The 18,703-nt window shown below is 34.2% G+C and overlaps 1 protein-coding gene across 2 annotated transcripts in view; it reads left to right on the plus strand.

The window, feature by feature from the left end:
• Nucleotides 1-18,703, plus strand: part of EVI5 (ecotropic viral integration site 5) — a gene marked incomplete at its 5' end in the record, with an annotated part of 150,078 nt that overhangs the window by 70,838 nt on the left and 60,537 nt on the right. For both annotated transcript variants that reach the window (XM_082661816.1, XM_082661817.1), the window contains 4 exons: nt 3,468-3,602; nt 7,075-7,215; nt 8,395-8,553; nt 16,357-16,503. In XM_082661816.1, the coding sequence (XP_082517942.1) occupies nt 3,468-3,602; nt 7,075-7,215; nt 8,395-8,553; nt 16,357-16,503 (582 nt within the window). The remainder of the gene's footprint in view (nt 1-3,467; nt 3,603-7,074; nt 7,216-8,394; nt 8,554-16,356; nt 16,504-18,703) is intronic.

Here is an 18,703-nt window from a genome sequence, read left to right on the forward strand (position 1 = left end):
GGTCCGGGAAGATCCCACATGCCGCGGAGCGGCTGGGCCCGTGAGCCGTGGCCGCTGAGCCTGCGCGTCCGGAGCCTGTGCTCCGCAATGGGAGAGGCCACAACAGTGAGAGGCTCGCGTACCGCAAAAAAAAAAAAAAAATTTTTTAAAGAAAAAAAACCACAAATTTTTCCTTTACATTCACAACTTGGCTGTTTGGTACAAGAGCCCTAGTTTTTGGCTTATCTTGGCTTTCGACATGCCTTCCTCACTAAATTTAATCATTTCTACCTTGCGATTCAAAGTGAGAGACATGCAACTCTTCTTTCTCTTGAACACTTGGAGGCTGTTGTGGTTTTATCAAATGGCCTGATTTCAGTAGTGTTGTATCTCAGGGAATAGGGAGGCCCAAGGAAAAGGATGGGGGGAATGGCCAGTCTGTGGAGCTGTCAGAACACAAACAACATTAGTAACACCGAAAGTCACTGGTCACAGATCATCCTAACAAATATAATAATAATGAAAAAGTTTGAAATATTGTGAGAATTACCAAAATGTGACACTGACTTGAAGTGAGCAAATTGTTGGAAAAATGGCACTGATAAACTTGCTTGAAGTAGGGCTGCTACAAACCTTCAATTTGTAAAAATTGTATCTGCAAAGTGCAATAAAGCGAGGAGCAATAAAACGAGGTATGTCTCTATTAAATAATACCCACTGTAAGCACTATTAACAGATGGTGATATATAAGGCTATTGCGGTGGTTCAAAGAAAGAGATGAGAGCATAAATAAAAACAATGACTGTGAAGATGGAAAGCAGACAAATTCAAGAGATGTGCAAGTTACTAAGACTTTGTGATTGATTTGGTATGGGTTGAGTATAAGAGGGGAAGTTTTGACTTGGTCAGTTGTTAGATGGTGGGATCCTTAGCATATAGTAGTAAATACATGAGGAGGAAAAGATGGGGAGTCCAGTTTTGACATGTTGAATGTGAGGTGAGTATGAGGCTAAAGAGATGAACAAAACCAGTAGGAAGTTGTGAATATGAATCTGTAGCTTAGTAGAAAGATCAGAGCTGAGAATATGGACTTGAGAGTCATCGCTTTCTATGTATCTGTATATCTGTCAATATCTGTCTATATATTTATTGTCCCTAGAGTTCCATTATTGTGTGTTCTTTCTTCCTCCCTCTTCCTGTCCCTCTTTCCCTCCTTTTTTTTTTTTTTTTTTTTTTTTTTTTTACTATTTACATATACAAAGTATCTGATAGTGTCTTTATACAGACTGTATTAGTGGATGAAATCACATAGGAGGAATCTACAAAATAAGAAAGTTAACAGGAAGATTGAGAAAAAACACACAATATTGGAACCCTGGGGCCTACTGATTGATACACACAGACATATACACACACAGATACATGTAGACATACATACCTATAATTAAGTAGTTCAGCTGACAGAGGAGACAGAGAAAATATGAGGTAGAACCGTGAAACAGTAATACCTCAGAATCTGAGGGAGGAGAAATTTTTGAGTTGTCAGTTGTTTTAAATTCCATAGACTATCTGGTGAAGGTAAGAGCTGAATAAAAGGGCTTTCCATTGAGTTTTTATATTGTTATTGGGTATTAATATTGTTAGCGATTAGAGCAGTTTCATCAAGGGATGAAGACTAATTAAGTTTGCAGTGGGTTGAGGAACAAATGGGAAATATGAGAAGAGAAATAGCATGTACACTATAGAATGTATCCCATTAACAATAGAGGATGATTAGAAGTTTTGTAAATTTTATTGATAAAAATTTGTTCCCAATATTAGTACAGTTTTTTGTTTACTTGGTTGGATCAGTTGGATTATACCAGATCAATGGTTTCATTCTCATTTTGGCTATTTGGGTTTGATGTATTCCTGGGGCTCTCCTGATAGAGTCTTGGAAAATAAGTGTGAAGTAACATAGAGCTTTAGATTAAAAGCAAAAAATTCTAGTATTACTCATAAAGTAACTATGACTAATTAAACAAAAATCATAGCACCTGCATTTTGGATGTGGTCATTCCAAAATTGCCATTCTCCTATTTGGTAAGGTAAGTATTTGCTAAGCTGTTACACCTATTGCAGATGTACTTCTTGTATTGATATATTGTTTTAATAGTATCAGAAAATTACTAGGAGAAACAACATGTAGTACACTGAATTTAAAAATTCTCATTTGCCTAATAAGTGAATGGTGCATTTTTAAAAATATCTTTTTGGGTAACTGGGGCAAGGGAGTACCATATGTTTTAATTAAGTATTTAATAGTTTTTAAATAGAGTTTTAATTTGATGTCTGTTTTGTTCCTAATGTCTTGAATAGTAAAAGGAACCATTCTTTACTTGTGCTAGTTCAGTGGGAGATTATTCCCTATGACTCTATGTTGGAATTTTGAGTTGTCGCTATTTTTTTACTACGTGAGTTAAATGTGAAGTGATAGTTTATTTTAGGAAGTCTTTTATAATGGTGAATTCAATATCTTTTTGCTTTTTTGAACAGCTTTGTGTAGAAACTAGTTTAAAAAAAGGGATTTCTAAAGTAGCTGTATTGGTATAAAGTAGGAAAGGAAATGGAAAGGTTTCATGCTTCCATGGCTAATTTCTTTATGCAGCATCTTCTTTTTCTTTGCTTCCAGCAGTCATTTTCATGAGTATATTTAAATAGGTCTACATTTCTAACAGCAAATACATTTTTATTCTTTCGGGATTTAGGATGGTTCATGTTATTGTGGATGCTTTGTTTTTATTTCTATTAGGTTAAAATAGAATTTTCAGTAAATACGTACTTGCCTTCTGTAGTCTGTAATGGTGCTGTCTAATAGTAATATAATGTGAGCCAGATATGCATTTTAAAATGCCATGTTAAAAGGAGTAATTAATAATTAATGAAATTAATAAATAATAAAAATTTTATTTGATTAAATTAATATTTTGTTTAACTTGACATTTGAAATATTATTTCAACATATAATCAGTGTACAAATTACTGAGATATTTTTCCTTTTTATTTCACACTAAACCTTCAAAATCCAGTTTGTATTTTACACTGAAAACTTTTCTTAATTTGGACTTACCACATTTCAAGTGCTCTGTAACCATATATGGCTGGTGGTTACACTGTTGTACAGTTCAGGTCTATAGAGCTGGAACAAATTCTTAGTATCTGGATGGATGGACAGATAAAAATAGATATTTATCTCCTATAAATTGGATTCAGTTAGTGTAATAACTGATTATGAACACCCAATAATATGATCATCTTTATAGATATCAAACCTGGAATTTTTTGTTCATTGGAAAGTTAATTGGAGGAGATAAGCTGGAAATATTAGGTGGATGGAACTTTTACAGTCTGGTTGCCCTCAATAGTTGTATTGTGTAATTGCACTTATTTTTATTATATATACATGTTCATACTTATGAAAAATTTCAGTGTATGTCTATAACTTGTAGCATAAATGCAGTTCCAACTACAATGAAGATTTTGTGCTACAGCTAGAGAAGGAATTGGTCCAAGCCCGACTGAGTGAAGCTGAGTCTCAGTGTGCACTAAAGGAAATGCAGGATAAAGTTCTGGATATAGAAAAGGTAAGAACAACATAAATGCTTTCATTCCCGAATTAGAATGGGACATGTGATAGATACTTGTTAAGTACTTACTGAGTAGTGAAATTGGACTTGGTGTTTTTGCACATTAAAAATCTTACATATTATAAGAGAGGAAAGGAAAAAAATACATGATTCCCATTTATTCTTTGTTGTTGCCATACTACTCAAAGTGCCATATTTAGGGTAAAAATGGAGATTAGAGCCCTTTTAGAGGAAAACAACCAGGATAATTTTGATATGAATAATGTTTAAATGTCAGAGAAGAGAAACTTAGGGGATAGAAATTAACCATTGTCAAGATGAATAGTACTTACAGCATTTAGACTATCACCCGAATGCAGCTGGTACAGTATCTCCCAGACTTCTCGTTTCTGAAATTCTGGGGGAAGTGGGACAATTTGAACTGTAACAGTCTACAAGGTAGTAATATTGCCTCTTGGCCATTGGCCCAGTACTAACCCTTTTTGTTTTGTTTTTTAGTATATAAAATATGCTGAAAGTATTTGTCTTAAGCACATTTCAATTAATGTAATTAAACAGAAGGCAACAACTTCTAGAAGAATTAGATTTAGCTATGAAAAACTTGCCATATATTTGTTAATTTATGGAATACTTTTTGGGTCAATCCAGACCATAGTGTATTTTTTAATTTAAAGCCTGTGCTAAACACAAGTAAAAAGAACTAAAAACATAATCACATTGGTAGTTTTTTTTAAAAATGAAAATTACCATTTTTATCCCTATAGTATATAAATACATCATGTTGCTTTTATCCAAATAAAAGGTAAATTTCAAAAAAAAATCCACTGTGAAATTTACATTCTGACTAAGCACAAAAGTACACAAATATTAGGTCTAATCAGAAATTTCAGCTGACAAGTGAACATTTTTACTTTGAAATATGTAGATCTGAGATATAGGAGTGAATATTTTGATTGAAACACATTGCAAATATACCTTGTTTTCATGTAAAAATCATTTTTTTAAAGAGAAAAAAGAAATTAACCATCATCTTCAAATATTATAATACCTTCATCTGCAAGAGGTGTAGAAATAGACCAATACATAAACATTTCAGCGAAAATTTCATCTGAGTGTAACTGTTACAGCTTTCCAAGCTGCAAAAAAACCACCTCCGAATATATAGGAAGATCTTAGCTGGAGGTGTACTTACAGAAGCTAACTTACCTTTTTTCAAAGTTATTAAAGAACAGATTAGTAGTGGAAATAGAAATGATTTTAGGTTTCTTACAACCCTCCGACTTGAGAGTCTCCGTTCCAGATCACAAACTCTGAATCTCTGTTCTCATTTATAAAATCATAGATGATTTGGGCTCTGTGTTGCGTTTGTTTCTTTGGCCCTTGGGTAGTATCTAGCCATTGAGTCAAAAACTCATAAATAATGGACATGAAAGATACCCTCAAATTGTTCTTAACTGTTAGAATAGGGTATAAGTACAATCAGTAGTGGAATAATTTTGCTAGAAATCTACTTGCTATTTTTATATGATTTTTGGAAAACTTATTCTCCTGTTTGCTGAGAAAAAAGCCGGCAAGAATGCTGTAAAAATTGCCTAATTAAGAGTATTCTGGGCTCCATGATTTAGGTAAGAATCTGGATCTTTTAGTTTTGAATATTTGGTAGAAAGAAATGTCCTTGGGTCCAATTTAAAAATAAATTTTTAAGTAGCTTTGTTGGTATTCATGTTATAGAGTAGAAAGGAAATTGGAAGGTTTCATGCTTCCTGTGGTTAATTTCTTCATGCAAGATACTTTTTTTAATGCATATACAGTAAATTTCTGGTTTTCAATTGAGAAAATATTTCAAGTCCATCATAAAAATGTGTAGTTGGCAAGAATAACTTTATTCCATCATCTCTGTGGGCTAAAATCTTCATGAAATATTTCAGATAGAAAATTTCATAGACTCAGGACTTGATATTTCGACAGTACTTCAGTTTACCTAAGGAGCTTTTACTAGAGCCTAATTTAGGATTCTTTGGTCATTCCCCAGAGCAGTTTAATATGGCAACCCTATATCCTATGGTGGGTCTTTCAGCATGGTAGGAGATTAAATCTTGTACCCTTGAAGCAAATATTTAGGTCACCTTGGTGCTTATTTCTTGAATATTGATATAAATAGTGACTAAGGTACAGATGTTTTACACTCCCTTTTCAAAATGATATGCTGAGAAAATATAACAAAACAGATTTTGGACTATTCTCTTCCATAAATCTTTAAAACATAAATGATGTTCGTGCTTTGTAGTCCTAATCAGAGGTTAGTATGTTCACTGCCATATTGAAAAACATTTTTAATCCTGTTGCTCCATAATTAGTATTTTATTAAACAAAACAGAGTTAGACTTTCTGTGTCCTCAACATTAAGTACAGTTACCCTTATACCTTTCTGGTGGGAATGTAAAACATGCAACTGCTTTGGAAAAGTTTGACAATTTCTTAAAAGTTAAATGTAGAATTACCATCTGATCCAGCATCTCTGTTCTTTCATATATACTCAGGAGAGTTAAAAACATATATCCGCACAAAAACTTTTACATAAATGTTCATAGCAGTGTTATTCATGTAACCCCAAAGTGGAAAAACCCACATTTCCATCAACTGATGAACGTGTAAATAAAATGTGGTATATCTGTACCATGGAATATTATTTGGCAATAAAAAAAATGAAACTTGAAAACATGCTAAGTGAAAGAAGCTAGTCATAAAAGGCCATGTATTTTATGATTCCATTTATATGAAATATTCAGAATAGGCAAATTCATAGAGACATAGATTAGTGGTTGCCAGGGGCTGGGGGTAGGGGAAACGTAGAGTGACTGCTAACGGTATAGGGTTTCTTTTGGGGGTGATTAAAATGTTCTGAAATTAGTTCGTGATGTTGATTGCACAACCCTGTGAATACTCTTAAAACCACTGACTAGGGACTTCCCTGGTGGTGCAGTGGTTAAGAATCCACCTGCCAATGCAGGGGACATGGGTTTGAGCCCTGGTCCGGGAGGATCCCACATGCCGCAGAGCAACTAAGCCCGTGCACCACAATTACTGAGCCTGCGCGCCGCAACTACTGAAACCTGCATGCCTAGAGCCCATGCTCCGCAACAAGAGAAGCCACTGCAATGAGAAGCCTGCGCACCGCAACGAAGAGTAGCCCCCACTTGCTGCAACTAGAGAAATCCCATGTGCAGCAATGAAGATCCAGCACAGCCAAAAATAAAATAATTAATTAAAAAAACAAAACAAAACCCACTGACTAGTGTTCATTAAAAGGGTAAGTTTTATGGTTTGTGAATTATATCTCAATAAAATTAAATACAATTACATATGGGAGAAAACAGCTCATTATTTTGTTGTATTTTATTGTTATATATGCTGTATTTTATTCTTAAAATTAAAAAAAAATCCCCAATTAAATTTTCTCTTGCTTTAGAGAAACAACTCGTTTCCTGATGAGAATAACATTGCAAGGCTTCAGGAGGAACTCATTGCTGTGAAACTGAGAGAGGCAGAAGCTATTACGGGTTTAAAAGAACTTAGACAACAAGTCAAAGATTTAGAGGAACACTGGCAGGTATATCAAAATATTTTGTGTGCTTTAAAAAAGAAAGGTAAAACCTGAATATCCATTTTGTGTGAATTTGAAGTAGTTAATGACCAACACTAGGATCTGAGTTTAAAGTGAGAAAGACCCTGTTTAATATACAAAACTGAGAGCATTTATAAATTGAAAGTGCCTTTAGGCTTTTTCTCCCTTTCTGATTCTTATAAGTAAATAAAAGATAAAATAGAGATCAAGTCATTTTTATTGTGTTGTTACACCATTGTGATTTGTGTAACTTTTTCTAAAGAACTAAAAGAAAATACTTCTTTATATAGTACTTATTTCTTCTCCTGTTGATATTAAATTCATTGGTCAGTATGAAACATCAGAAGGGTGACACCAATATAAATTTGTTTATGAATTTGTAACTTCTTTTGAAAATGGTTTTCCCACAAAATAAAACAGACATTCAGTTAGTTATATGCCCACAAATTTATTCACCCACAAATTTATTCACATATGAGGGAAACTATTGATAAGTAGCAAAAAAACAAAACAAAACAGAATCTATAAGAGAGAAGGGAGAGAGGGAAGAAAAAATAAACTACACATCATTTCAGAATAGTGATCTTGGTATGAATTTGGGATGGGGGATGCATCTAGCAAAGACTGAAGTCAGTCCTTTAAGTTGCCATGGCTTTTTTTTTTTTTTTAAGAAGTATCAGGTGGCATTAGAAATTAGAAACAAATGAAACAAAACTGTCCTTCACCACAGATATTTTGAGAACACTGCTCTCAACTTCTAATATTGTTTCCTTAATTCGTGAAAGGCCCAATTTTCCCCTTTTCTTGGGATTTCATTACAAAATAATGTAAAAATCTCTCAGAAAAAAATTAGGGTGAAAAATGTATTCTTTACAATAATTAATCCACAGTATAAAAAAAATTGAACTATATCTGAGTTTATATCACACATCTGCCACTTACTGGCTGTGTGACCTTTCTGAAGTTACTTACTCACAATTTCCATTTTCTCACCTCTATATTTAAAATAATAGTGTTTAACTTTTAAGATTTTCTGGGGATTAAATAAAATGATTCATATAAAGTGCCTTATACAGTACTGGGCCTGAAATAAGTGCTTCGTTAAGTTGGCTCTTACTGTAATACTGGGAATATTTGTTGCGATATAATTTTTTTGTATCTCAGCGCCACTTAGCTCGTACTACTGGGAGATGGAAAGACCCACCTAAGAAAAATGCTGTGAATGAGTTACAAGATGAACTGATGACCATTCGACTTAGAGAAGCTGAAACACAGGCAGAAATAAGAGAAATAAAACAAAGGATGATGGAAATGGAAACACAGGTATAATGGAAAAGCCTAAGAGCTTTAAAAAATACTGTTAGCCCATTAAAAGTTTATGCACAAATTGTATCATCCTTAGAACAGAGCCAAAAGGTGGACATATGAAACTGTCTAGTTTTCTAGCCCAGATAAAAAGGGCTAAAAGTGTATTCCTTGACAGCAGAGATTTAATATCTTCTTTGACTCTTTCAACAAAGTTTAAACAAGTCATAAAACTCTATATGACTTTGTTTCATTGTTGTACAACCTGAAAGGGAATACTCATGTTGAGCAAAATTTCTTAACCTCAACAATATTAACAGTCAGGACCAGTTAATTCTTTATTGTGAGACTGGCCTGTGCATTGTAGTATGTTTAGCAGCATCCCTGGCCTCTCTACCTACTACCATATCCCTCTACCCTCTACTCAGCACCACGCCCCTGCCACATTGTGATGGCCGAAAGCATCTCCACACATTGCCAAATGTCCCCTGGGGGGCAAAATTGCCCCTGGTTGAAAACCACTGATGTAGAATATAATGTGAATGATGCTTCCTAAAGTGTAATGTGGTGACTCTGAGCAGTCAATTCCGAAATTACACTTCTTTCTTCTCAAGTCCCATTTTCTCTAATAAATCTTATCTCAAATATGCTTGACTTAAGATCTGCAAAGTCCTTTTTATGTAACCCATTTACGTTATAAAAGTACCTTTGGTACATTTGGTTTTTATGTGGTACATCTGTGTGGACTATATTCTTTATTCTCTGTAATGTTATTCAGTTTTCAAAATACTTATTCAGTCAGTAGGGGGCATAGTTAACTCATATATCATTCTGTATACTTACTGCAAAATGATTATCCCAAACAGACTCATATATAGAGAGAACAAACTGATGTTCATCAGAGGGGTGAAGGATTGGGGTTGGTAGAAATAGGTAAAGGGGATTAAAAGGTACAAACTTCCAATTATAAAATAGTTGTCATGGGCATATAGTATACAGCATAGGGAATATTGTCAATAATATTGCAATAACTTTGGACAGTGATGTTATCAGACTTACTGTGGTGATCAATTTGCAATGTATATAAATGCCATACCATATGGCATTTATATGTCACTACGTTGTATACCTGTAAATAATATGTCAAGTATGCCTTAATAAAAAAATTAAAAATACATAGAAGATATTAAAAAAAATGATTATCCCAACTTAAACATGGAAATGATTATCCCAACTTGAACATGGTAATGTGGATATGTAAATCCTTTAGATTAAATGTATCTTGTTTTACATTGTTCAAAGTTATTTTCTTGTATTGTTCATTGTAATTAAAAATAACAGTAAGATTATGAAAAGTAGAAATCCAGCTTTGTGATGGTAAGTTTTATTTTTATAATCAGATTTTATCCCAGTATAGATATTAAAGATGCAAACACAACTTTTAAGCCAGTGTTCAGGATTTATTTCAGAGTGACTGTAGGTGAATGGATCAAACTCAGCAAATGTGATTTTGGGAACTTGTGACTACAAAGCAGTATGCAGCCATCAAAGATCTTACACTTAAAAAAAAAAAAAAATCTTACACTTGAGAAATCAGGCAAGCACAAACTGTATTTAATATAATTCACTATGTGAGATAATCAAGGTTAACTAAATTTACTGTGGTAATCATTTCGCAATATATGTAAGTCAAGTTATTATGCTGTACACCTTAGACTTATACATGCTATATGTTAATTATATCTCAGTAAAACTGGAAGCAATATATAATTCAGAAATTTGTAAGTAGAGAGTTAGATAGAAATTGCTATGGAGACTAGGACAGGACAGTTAATTGCAACTTGGTGGTTTGGAGAAAGGCTTCCTAAGGAATTTGTATTTTGCACTGTGCCTGACTAATGATCGTGGCTCCTAAATGTCAGTGCATGTACTGGTGACGATCCATGAAGTTTTCTCATTGCAAAGTGAGGAAAATAAAAACAGATAGTGTCGTATGATGTTAATGCTGTATTAGTCATCTAAAGAATATTACATCAAACACCTATGTATCCAGCATCCAGATTAAGAGATAGGTCCTTGTTGATACATGTAGCTCCAGTTCTTTCATTTTAATGACTTTTAGAAAAGTCCACCTGATAAGTATACCTTGGTTTATGGAGCCACTTTCCTTTTCGTACCGATTTTTGCTATTACAAACAGGGCTGCTATGAGCATTCTTGCATGTTTTCTTGTGTATATCTCTAAGAGTTTCTTTAGTACAGGGGTTCTTATCTTTTTTGTGTGCCATGAACCCCTTTGGCAGTCTGAAACCTATGGACCCCATCTCAAAATGTTTTTTAATGCATAAACTACATAGGATTTCAAAGAAAACCAGTTATATTGAGGTACAGTTATCAAAATGCTGAAGAACAAGTTTGTAGTATGGAATGCAGACAGACATACACAACATATTCCCATTGCAGGAATCAGGTTTTTCATAATTTAGATTTTTTTGTACCTAAATTAAATTGTGCTATAATTTTCCTTTTGGGGGAACCTTTTATCTGGTTTTGGCACCAAGGTAAGCTGGGGGAATGAGTTGGGTTGTATTTAACTTTTTCTGTTCTCAGAAGTTTTATGTAAGATTGAAATTACCCATTACTTGAATATTTGCTGGAATTCATTCCTCTTTTTTTTGGGCCATGCGGTATGTGGGATCTTAGTTTCTCGACCAGGGATTGAACCTGTGCCCCCTGCAGTGGAAGCACGAGATCACTGGACCACCAGGGAAGTCCCTGGAATTCATTCCTTTAAACAGTCTTGTTTTTTGTTTTGTTTTGTGGGTGTAATAATTATTGATCCTAGTTGTTGAAGGGTTATAGATCTTTTCAGGTTTTCTGTTTCTTCTTGAGTCTGGTGCTGTAAGATGTGCTAAACTTCTTCAAGACTTTTTAAGAAAAGAAAGAAGGCACAAATAAACACTATTAGGAATGAGAAAAAGGGACATAAATATAGATCCAGTGAAAATATTTTTTAAAAACATACTCTGAACAAGTTTAAGTGATACATTTGAAATTTGAGTATTTAGATGAAATGGGCAGTTTCCTAGGGAAATATAATTTGACTTGATGTGATTTTTGCTTTGGTTTTTTCTTGAGCTTCTGGGACCTGTGAATTTGTGACTGCCATGAAATTTGGAAATTTCTGGGTCATTATTTCATCACATATTTCTTCTCCCACACTCTCTTCTTCAGGGATTCCATTTACACTTATGTTAGGTTGTTTGATGTTGTCCAGCAACTCTTGGATGCTCTACTCTTTTCCCTCCCATTATTTTTTCTCTTTGTATTTCAGTTTCTATTGACTGACATATTTCTCTTGATTTATCACTAAGTTCACTGATTCTTTCCTCCAGTTTGTGAGTTGTCTGATGAGCTGTTTAAGGTATTCTTTACACCTGTTAACTGTGTTTTTTACTTCTAGTATTTGTTTAATTCTTGTAGTTTTCATTTCTTTGCTGATATTACCTATCTGATGTTGCATATTTTTCACCTTTCCCATAGAGCCCTTATTTTAAATTCCCTGTCAGATAATTTCAATATCTGTGTCATATATGAGGCTGGTTCTGTTGATTGCTTTGTCTCTTGGAAGTGTTTTGTTTTTTACCTTTTCCTATGCTGTGTAATTTTTTGTTGAAAACTAGATGTGTATCTTGTGTAGAGCAGTAGACTAAGGTAAATAGTTTCTTGCCTGGAAATGGGTACATCTTTCCTTCTACTAGGTCTTTAATGTGGGGGATTTGAGTTAATATAGTCAGGAGTTGGGCTGGTTTGAGGTTTGTTGTTTCTGTGGTTACCCTCATTGCACCACGGGCTTCAAATTCCTCTAGCAATATCTTATTTTTAGATCAGGGGTTGGTTTGCCAAAGGGTTTTCTTAATATCTTTAGGTCTTCCCTTCGTACAGTACTTCAGGGGGTCAGTCCCCAGCAGTATTTCACTGTTACTTGTTACAGGAAATTGGAGGGTCAGAGAACACTTCTGCCCTATTGTTCTGATAAAGCCTCAGTCTTAGGCTGCATCATGTCCCTGGATCTGGGGTGTTTGGTCTCATTAGTGCTCCTGTCCTACCCCCAAGCTATAGTCCTGCCTCTTCCCCAGATGCACTGATATTCCCCATGCCCCAGAGACAACAATATTTGTTGTCCTGCTCCAAGCAGATTAAACCTTTTGTTCTGTAGAGGAGATAAGCAAGAATTAGTGCCCCTGACATAACAGCTGTTTCCCCCCTCCCTGCGGTCTGTACCATGGAGATCTCTTTCTCAGGACTCCCACCAATCTTTTTCGTGTGTACCTATTGGGGTCCATGAGGGAAAAGTGTATAAGAGTTTATGCACTCTATTCTCCCCACAGGCTCCACGCTCTCTAGCCAGCCCACACTTGAGCTCCACCAATTCAATGTTTATTCTAGCTGAATTATTCTTAACAGCTTCTAGCAGCATCTGCCCTGTCTCTTAGATTTTGAGGTAGTTGGTTGTCCTGTGACCTCACCTCTCTGGGTTCAACATTAGTCATGAACTTAGAGTTTGGCTGGCTTTTTTTTTTTTAATTGAAGAGGTGGAAGCAATGTTCTTTCTGATTCTCTATATCCCCAATCAGAAATCAAAAGTCTTTTTTTTTTAATTTTATTTATTTATTTATGGCTGTGTTGGGTCTTCATTTCTGTGCGAGGGCTCTCTCTAGTTGCGGCGAGCGGGGGCCACTCTTCATCGCGGTGCGCGGGCCTCTCACTGTTGCAGCCTCTCTTGTTGTGGAGCACAAGCTCCAGACGCGCAGGTTCAGTACTTGTGGTTCACGGGCCTAGTTGCTCCGCGGCATGTGGGATCTTCCCAGACCAGGGCTCGAACCCGTGTCCCCTGCATTGGCAGGCAGATTCTCAAACACTACGCCACCAGGGAACCTCAAAAAGTCTTTATTATGATGTATTTGAAATTATTTTATTTTGTATTCTGTTTCTTCTTTCTTTCTGTGTGTTTTCTTCCTTTCTTGCTTTTTATTGGATTTAGTGTTTTCTTTCTCCTTCTATTAGTTTGACTTTTATAATTCCTTTTCTTTTCTATTAGTGTTTATTACCTAAAGGAAAGAAAAAAGGAAGAAAATGCTTGCCTGACTGAACAAAGTCTAAAGTTAGTAATTATCTCTGTCATTCTTCCAAACTATATAAGGGCCTTAGAATAACTCCACGTGTTCTTCTTACATCTTACGATTATTGTACATTTTTTTATATCTCCAAATTCCTAGGCATTATTATTGTCTTATGGAGTCAGTACTCCTGTGGATTTGTCTACCTGCATGCCAATTTTTTGCTCTCTTCTTACTTTTATCAAACAGTTTCTTTCCAGTTTTGATCATGAGTTGTAAACTCTCTCACTTTCTTAAAATAAATGTACTTTTCTCTCACTCTTGTATGTTGTTAGCTGAGTATACTTTTATAGGATGAATTTTTTTTAAGCACTACCAATTTTTCCTGTTGAGATGTCTGCTGGATATTTCACTTTCCGCCTTCACAGATACTCAGTTTTCCCCTTGATTTGCCTCTTCTTTTCTTTAGCATTTTTTAAGTTTTGTTATAATGTATTTTGATGAGGCTTTATTTATGTTGATATTTATCCTGTTTGGGACTAGTTGTGCTTCCTGAGCTGTAGATTCATGTGTAGTTGTTGTTGTTGTTGTTGTTGTTGTAAAAGATTCCCAACTATTACCATCTTCTAAGGCCATTGTGTCTCACTTTTTTTTCTGCAACACCTGTTAGGTATATTTTATCCTGAAACACGTAATAGGTGTATTTTATACCCCCTTATTCTCTTTTCTGTGTCTCAACATAATTGAATTTTTAACATCAGTGTCTGTTAATTTTAAAAATTATATTTGGTTATTTTTCAAATTTGCTGAATGCTTTTCTGACAGTGACCTGTTCTTTGTTTATGTTTTTACTTCCTCTTTTTATGTCTATGTCTAATAATTTTAAACATAAACTATTTTGTATAAAGCCCTTATGTGATTATTTTACTATCTAGAGTTCTTAAAAATCTATTCTTGCTATTTATTTATTTTTTTGTCTACCATTTCTCACTCATAGTCAATTCTTGGATTTTGTTTATGTGTGAGTGTTTTGTTTTGTAATTTTGGATCGTGGAATGGTATTCAGGGGTGTAGGGAGGAGTTTTGTCTGTGGGAATTCTTTGCAGCTTATGTTGAAGTTGTGTCCCTCTGTAGTATAGTTATTTGTCTTAATGGTAGGAGGTAAGACAGTAAAAAGAGGTTGTAGAACATTTTGAATACAGTACTAAGAAGTTCACTCTTAATTTTGTAGACAGACAGTGTTCATTGATTGAAAGTGAGAAAGAAGGGGATGACATAGAGGATGGTCTTAGAAAGGAGGCATTTCTTCTGTGAGTCAGGAAGATGAGTGGTGAAGATGAAGAAACCTGGAAGTGGTAGAAAGTTTTAGAGCTTAAATCTATTGGATGATCCAGATTTTAAAATTAAAACTGGAGGCAGGATCATCTTCATAGAGTGAGATAGAATAGGTTTAATAATAGTAACAACTGAGTATTTATTAAATGTCTTAAATTTCAGGCATTAGGTGAGAACTCCTTCCATAAACTTTTCTCACATAATTCTCAAAACACAGCCTTAAAAGACAAGCAGTAATATCTATGGTTCTATCAGTGTACTATAATTTGATGGCATTAGTTAACTTGACCAAGGTTGAAGAATGGTTAAATGAAGAGCCTAATTTTGCCTGTCTTTGCTTATGAAAATCCATACTGTTTCTTTCAGACCTCTAATAGAATAATTTAGCTTTGAGAGAATTCAAGCTGGGTCAAGCCTGAATGTGAAAACTGCCTCGTGTCAGTAAATTCAAGATCTAAACAAGATCCTATTGTACAGCACAGGGAACTATATTCAATATGCTGTAATAAACCATAATAGAAAAGAATATGAAAAAGAATACATATGTAAAAAACTGAGTCACTTTGCTGTACACCAGAAACTAAAACTACATTGTAAATCAACTATATACTTCAATAAAAATAAATAAAAGATCTATTTTTTATCATGTCCTATAGTTATAATACACTAAGCAGCTAGCATGTATTGAGTTCTTACTATATATTAAGCTCTGTTGACATGTATTATTATCTTGTTTAATTTCTAAAGATAACCAAATGAGAAATAGATAGTATTTTTATGTACATTTTTCAAATGAGGAAATAGAAACTAGATATTAACTAGTTTGCTTACTCACCAAATAGCAAGCCAGAATTCAAAACCAGTCCATCCTCCATAAAAACAGACTGTGCTGTATATATTTTAGGAATGTAGAAGTTCATGTGATATATTTTGTGACATCAAAAAGTTTACAGTCCAGTAAGTGGTGGTGATACCTTTTGATTAGTCTGTGTTTTCTTTTGGGAACTGGAAAAGGGAGTTAAATTCATCGTATCACATCTATTTTATACCATATTGCCTATTTCAGAAATTAATACTTACAAGTTCTATGTAAACATCCTTATAGTTTATAGATATTTATTGTATAAATGGTAAGTGGACCTCTAATGAGAATTTCTAATATGAACCTTATGCATCCTTTTGGATGATTTGATTCTTAAAGCAGTTTTATAATTTTTTTAATGTATTTAACTATTTGTTGAATAAAATAGGCCTATAACTAATAATAATATTAAGAATATTGTTGAGGCATAATATGCGTAGGTAGAAATTTATGTTTTTTCAGGCCTTTTATCTATACTCTGAGTTTTTATATTTTTAATTATTAGAACCAGATCAATAGTAATCATCTTCGAAGAGCAGAACAAGAGGTGATCAATCTACAGGAGAAGGTGCAGTATCTTTCTGCACAGAACAAAGGACTACTTACCCAATTAAGTGAAGCAAAGCGCAAACAAGCAGAGATTGAATGCAAGGTAAATATATCATTTAGCAAGTTTATGTTTTTGTCAATATAATAATACGTTTTTTGTTTTTGTCTCATCATTGAGTACATTATCATAAAACCAAAAAAAAGCTAGTCTTATTTCCTACTTTTCCTGAAGTTACTTTGGCAGTTGCTTTCAGGCCAGGTTAGCTCATCTTGCTCTGGGTGGATTTCAGTCAGGAAACTTCATTTTCAACCACTTGGTTAAATGCCAGTGCAGGAAATTAAGTTAACCAAGTGGTTGAAGATTGGTATCTCTTTTCACCCATAACCCTTTAAAACCGAAGCTTTTAATGTCTCAACCAAAAAGATAGGTAATTTAAAAAGGTTGGGGCAACTCTGCTTTTATTGGTACCTTATTAGCAGGCTGTCAATATTGATATATGTTTTCTGGCTAGAGAGCAAAAGAGGTGTGCGTGTACCAGTGGGTTGGGAAAATTGTGTACATTTCACATTGCTATTTTAATCAGTTTTTAAATTTCTTGTGAAGTGTTTAGATTCGTAAAACGTGGAAAAGTTTTTGAATGCAAGTACTTTTTTTCCTTAAATAAATTTACAATATAGTAATGGTGAGAGAGAAGAGGAGGTTGGGAAATGGGGTGGAAGGAGAGGGACTGTGTGTGTGTGTGTGTGTGTGTGAAGTAACTAAAGAGAAGACTGTGGTGTGAACATTAGAATGGATTACTGAGGACAAGTAATGGGATTTTAAAAATAAACTAGACATCCATCTTTCCATGGTGAGATAGTAGGAATGATGCCCTTTAAAGATTCCAGCCTTATTATTCTATGATAAGAAATAAGACTTTCAATGGCACATATAAAGCTGTAATTCCATCAACTTGTTCTGGTGTCATTAAAAACCAAGAGTGAAGCTTGAGTGGTTTATCAGTGTCACTGAAATCCAGAGATGAAATTACATCCTAATAAATATGCATGGCTCTTACAATTTACACTGACAGAAATCTGTAGGCAGTACTGAAGTTTGTACTGACATAAGAGTAGTCCCTCTTGAAGGATGTGACTAGGCTTTTATTTTTGGCCTTATCATGCAGCTTGTGGGATCTTAGTTCCTGGACCAGGGATTGAACCTGGGCCACAGCAGTGAAAGCGCCAAGTCCTAACCACTGGACTGCCAGGGAATTCCCTAGACTAATTTAAAAATAAAATGATGTGACATGAGGTTACATCAATTTGATTTATCATACTAATATCTGTTTGAGTTTTTTGGTGCTATAGTGTCTGTGCTGACTTACTTTTAATAAAGAATTAAATTTAGCCTTTTTTATTATTGGTATAAGTTTTCCTTTAAACATGTTGTTAACACTGTTACTGGATTTAATATTGCTCCTCAAATGCCTTAGCACCTTTTAATCAAAGTACAGTATTCTTTGGAAATAAATATTTGGGGAGTTTGCTGATGAAAATAATTGTTTTCTTTGAATTTATCTAAGTAATGGGCTCAGATTCAGAATTTTCAGAACCGATATGAGATTTTATTTAGTTTTAACTTTTCATTAGTACCTTTGTAAAGTATGTTACAGATACTGACTCTGAGATCTCCCCCATGTTTAAGGTGTATATTGATTTATTCAATCTTTTTAATGCCATTTGCAGATTTCAAGAATGATCAGTGTTAATTGTCACCCTAGCATCTAGTACATTCTGGTTAAGTGTACGTATTTTATTTTGTCATGTTGGAACAATTCAGCAACAAACCTAACTTTTTCAAGGGAACTAGTCCTTCAGTTATATAAATCTGATTCATTTTCATTTAGTTTTATATGATTATGGCTTATGATTTGCTGATAAGTAATTATTAAAGCTCATGTTATTTTCATTGATGTAAAATATGTCAGGATGCTGTTTTTAATATTAGTGTTATTTTCCCTCTATAACTGAATTTGAATGTTCCCACTTAAAGATGAAACAGTACAAGTCTAAGACCCCTAATACGAAAATCCAAAACACTGAAACTTAAACATTTTCATAGATTTCACACAAATCCATTTGGAAGCAAAACCAGATTTGAATTAATTTACAGCCATTTATAACTTTTATTTATCCCACTTGGTGTGGGTATTTATACTTCACTGCTTCATTGTGTTAAGCACTGAGTATACTCTTTCATTATGGGTGCTGCCTCAGATCCCACTGGAGAGTACTCATGTTTGGTTTATGCACCTTACTAC

This window comes from Grampus griseus, assembly GCF_964374135.1.
Source record: "Grampus griseus genome assembly, chromosome: 1".
NCBI lineage: Eukaryota > Metazoa > Chordata > Mammalia > Artiodactyla > Delphinidae > Grampus > Grampus griseus.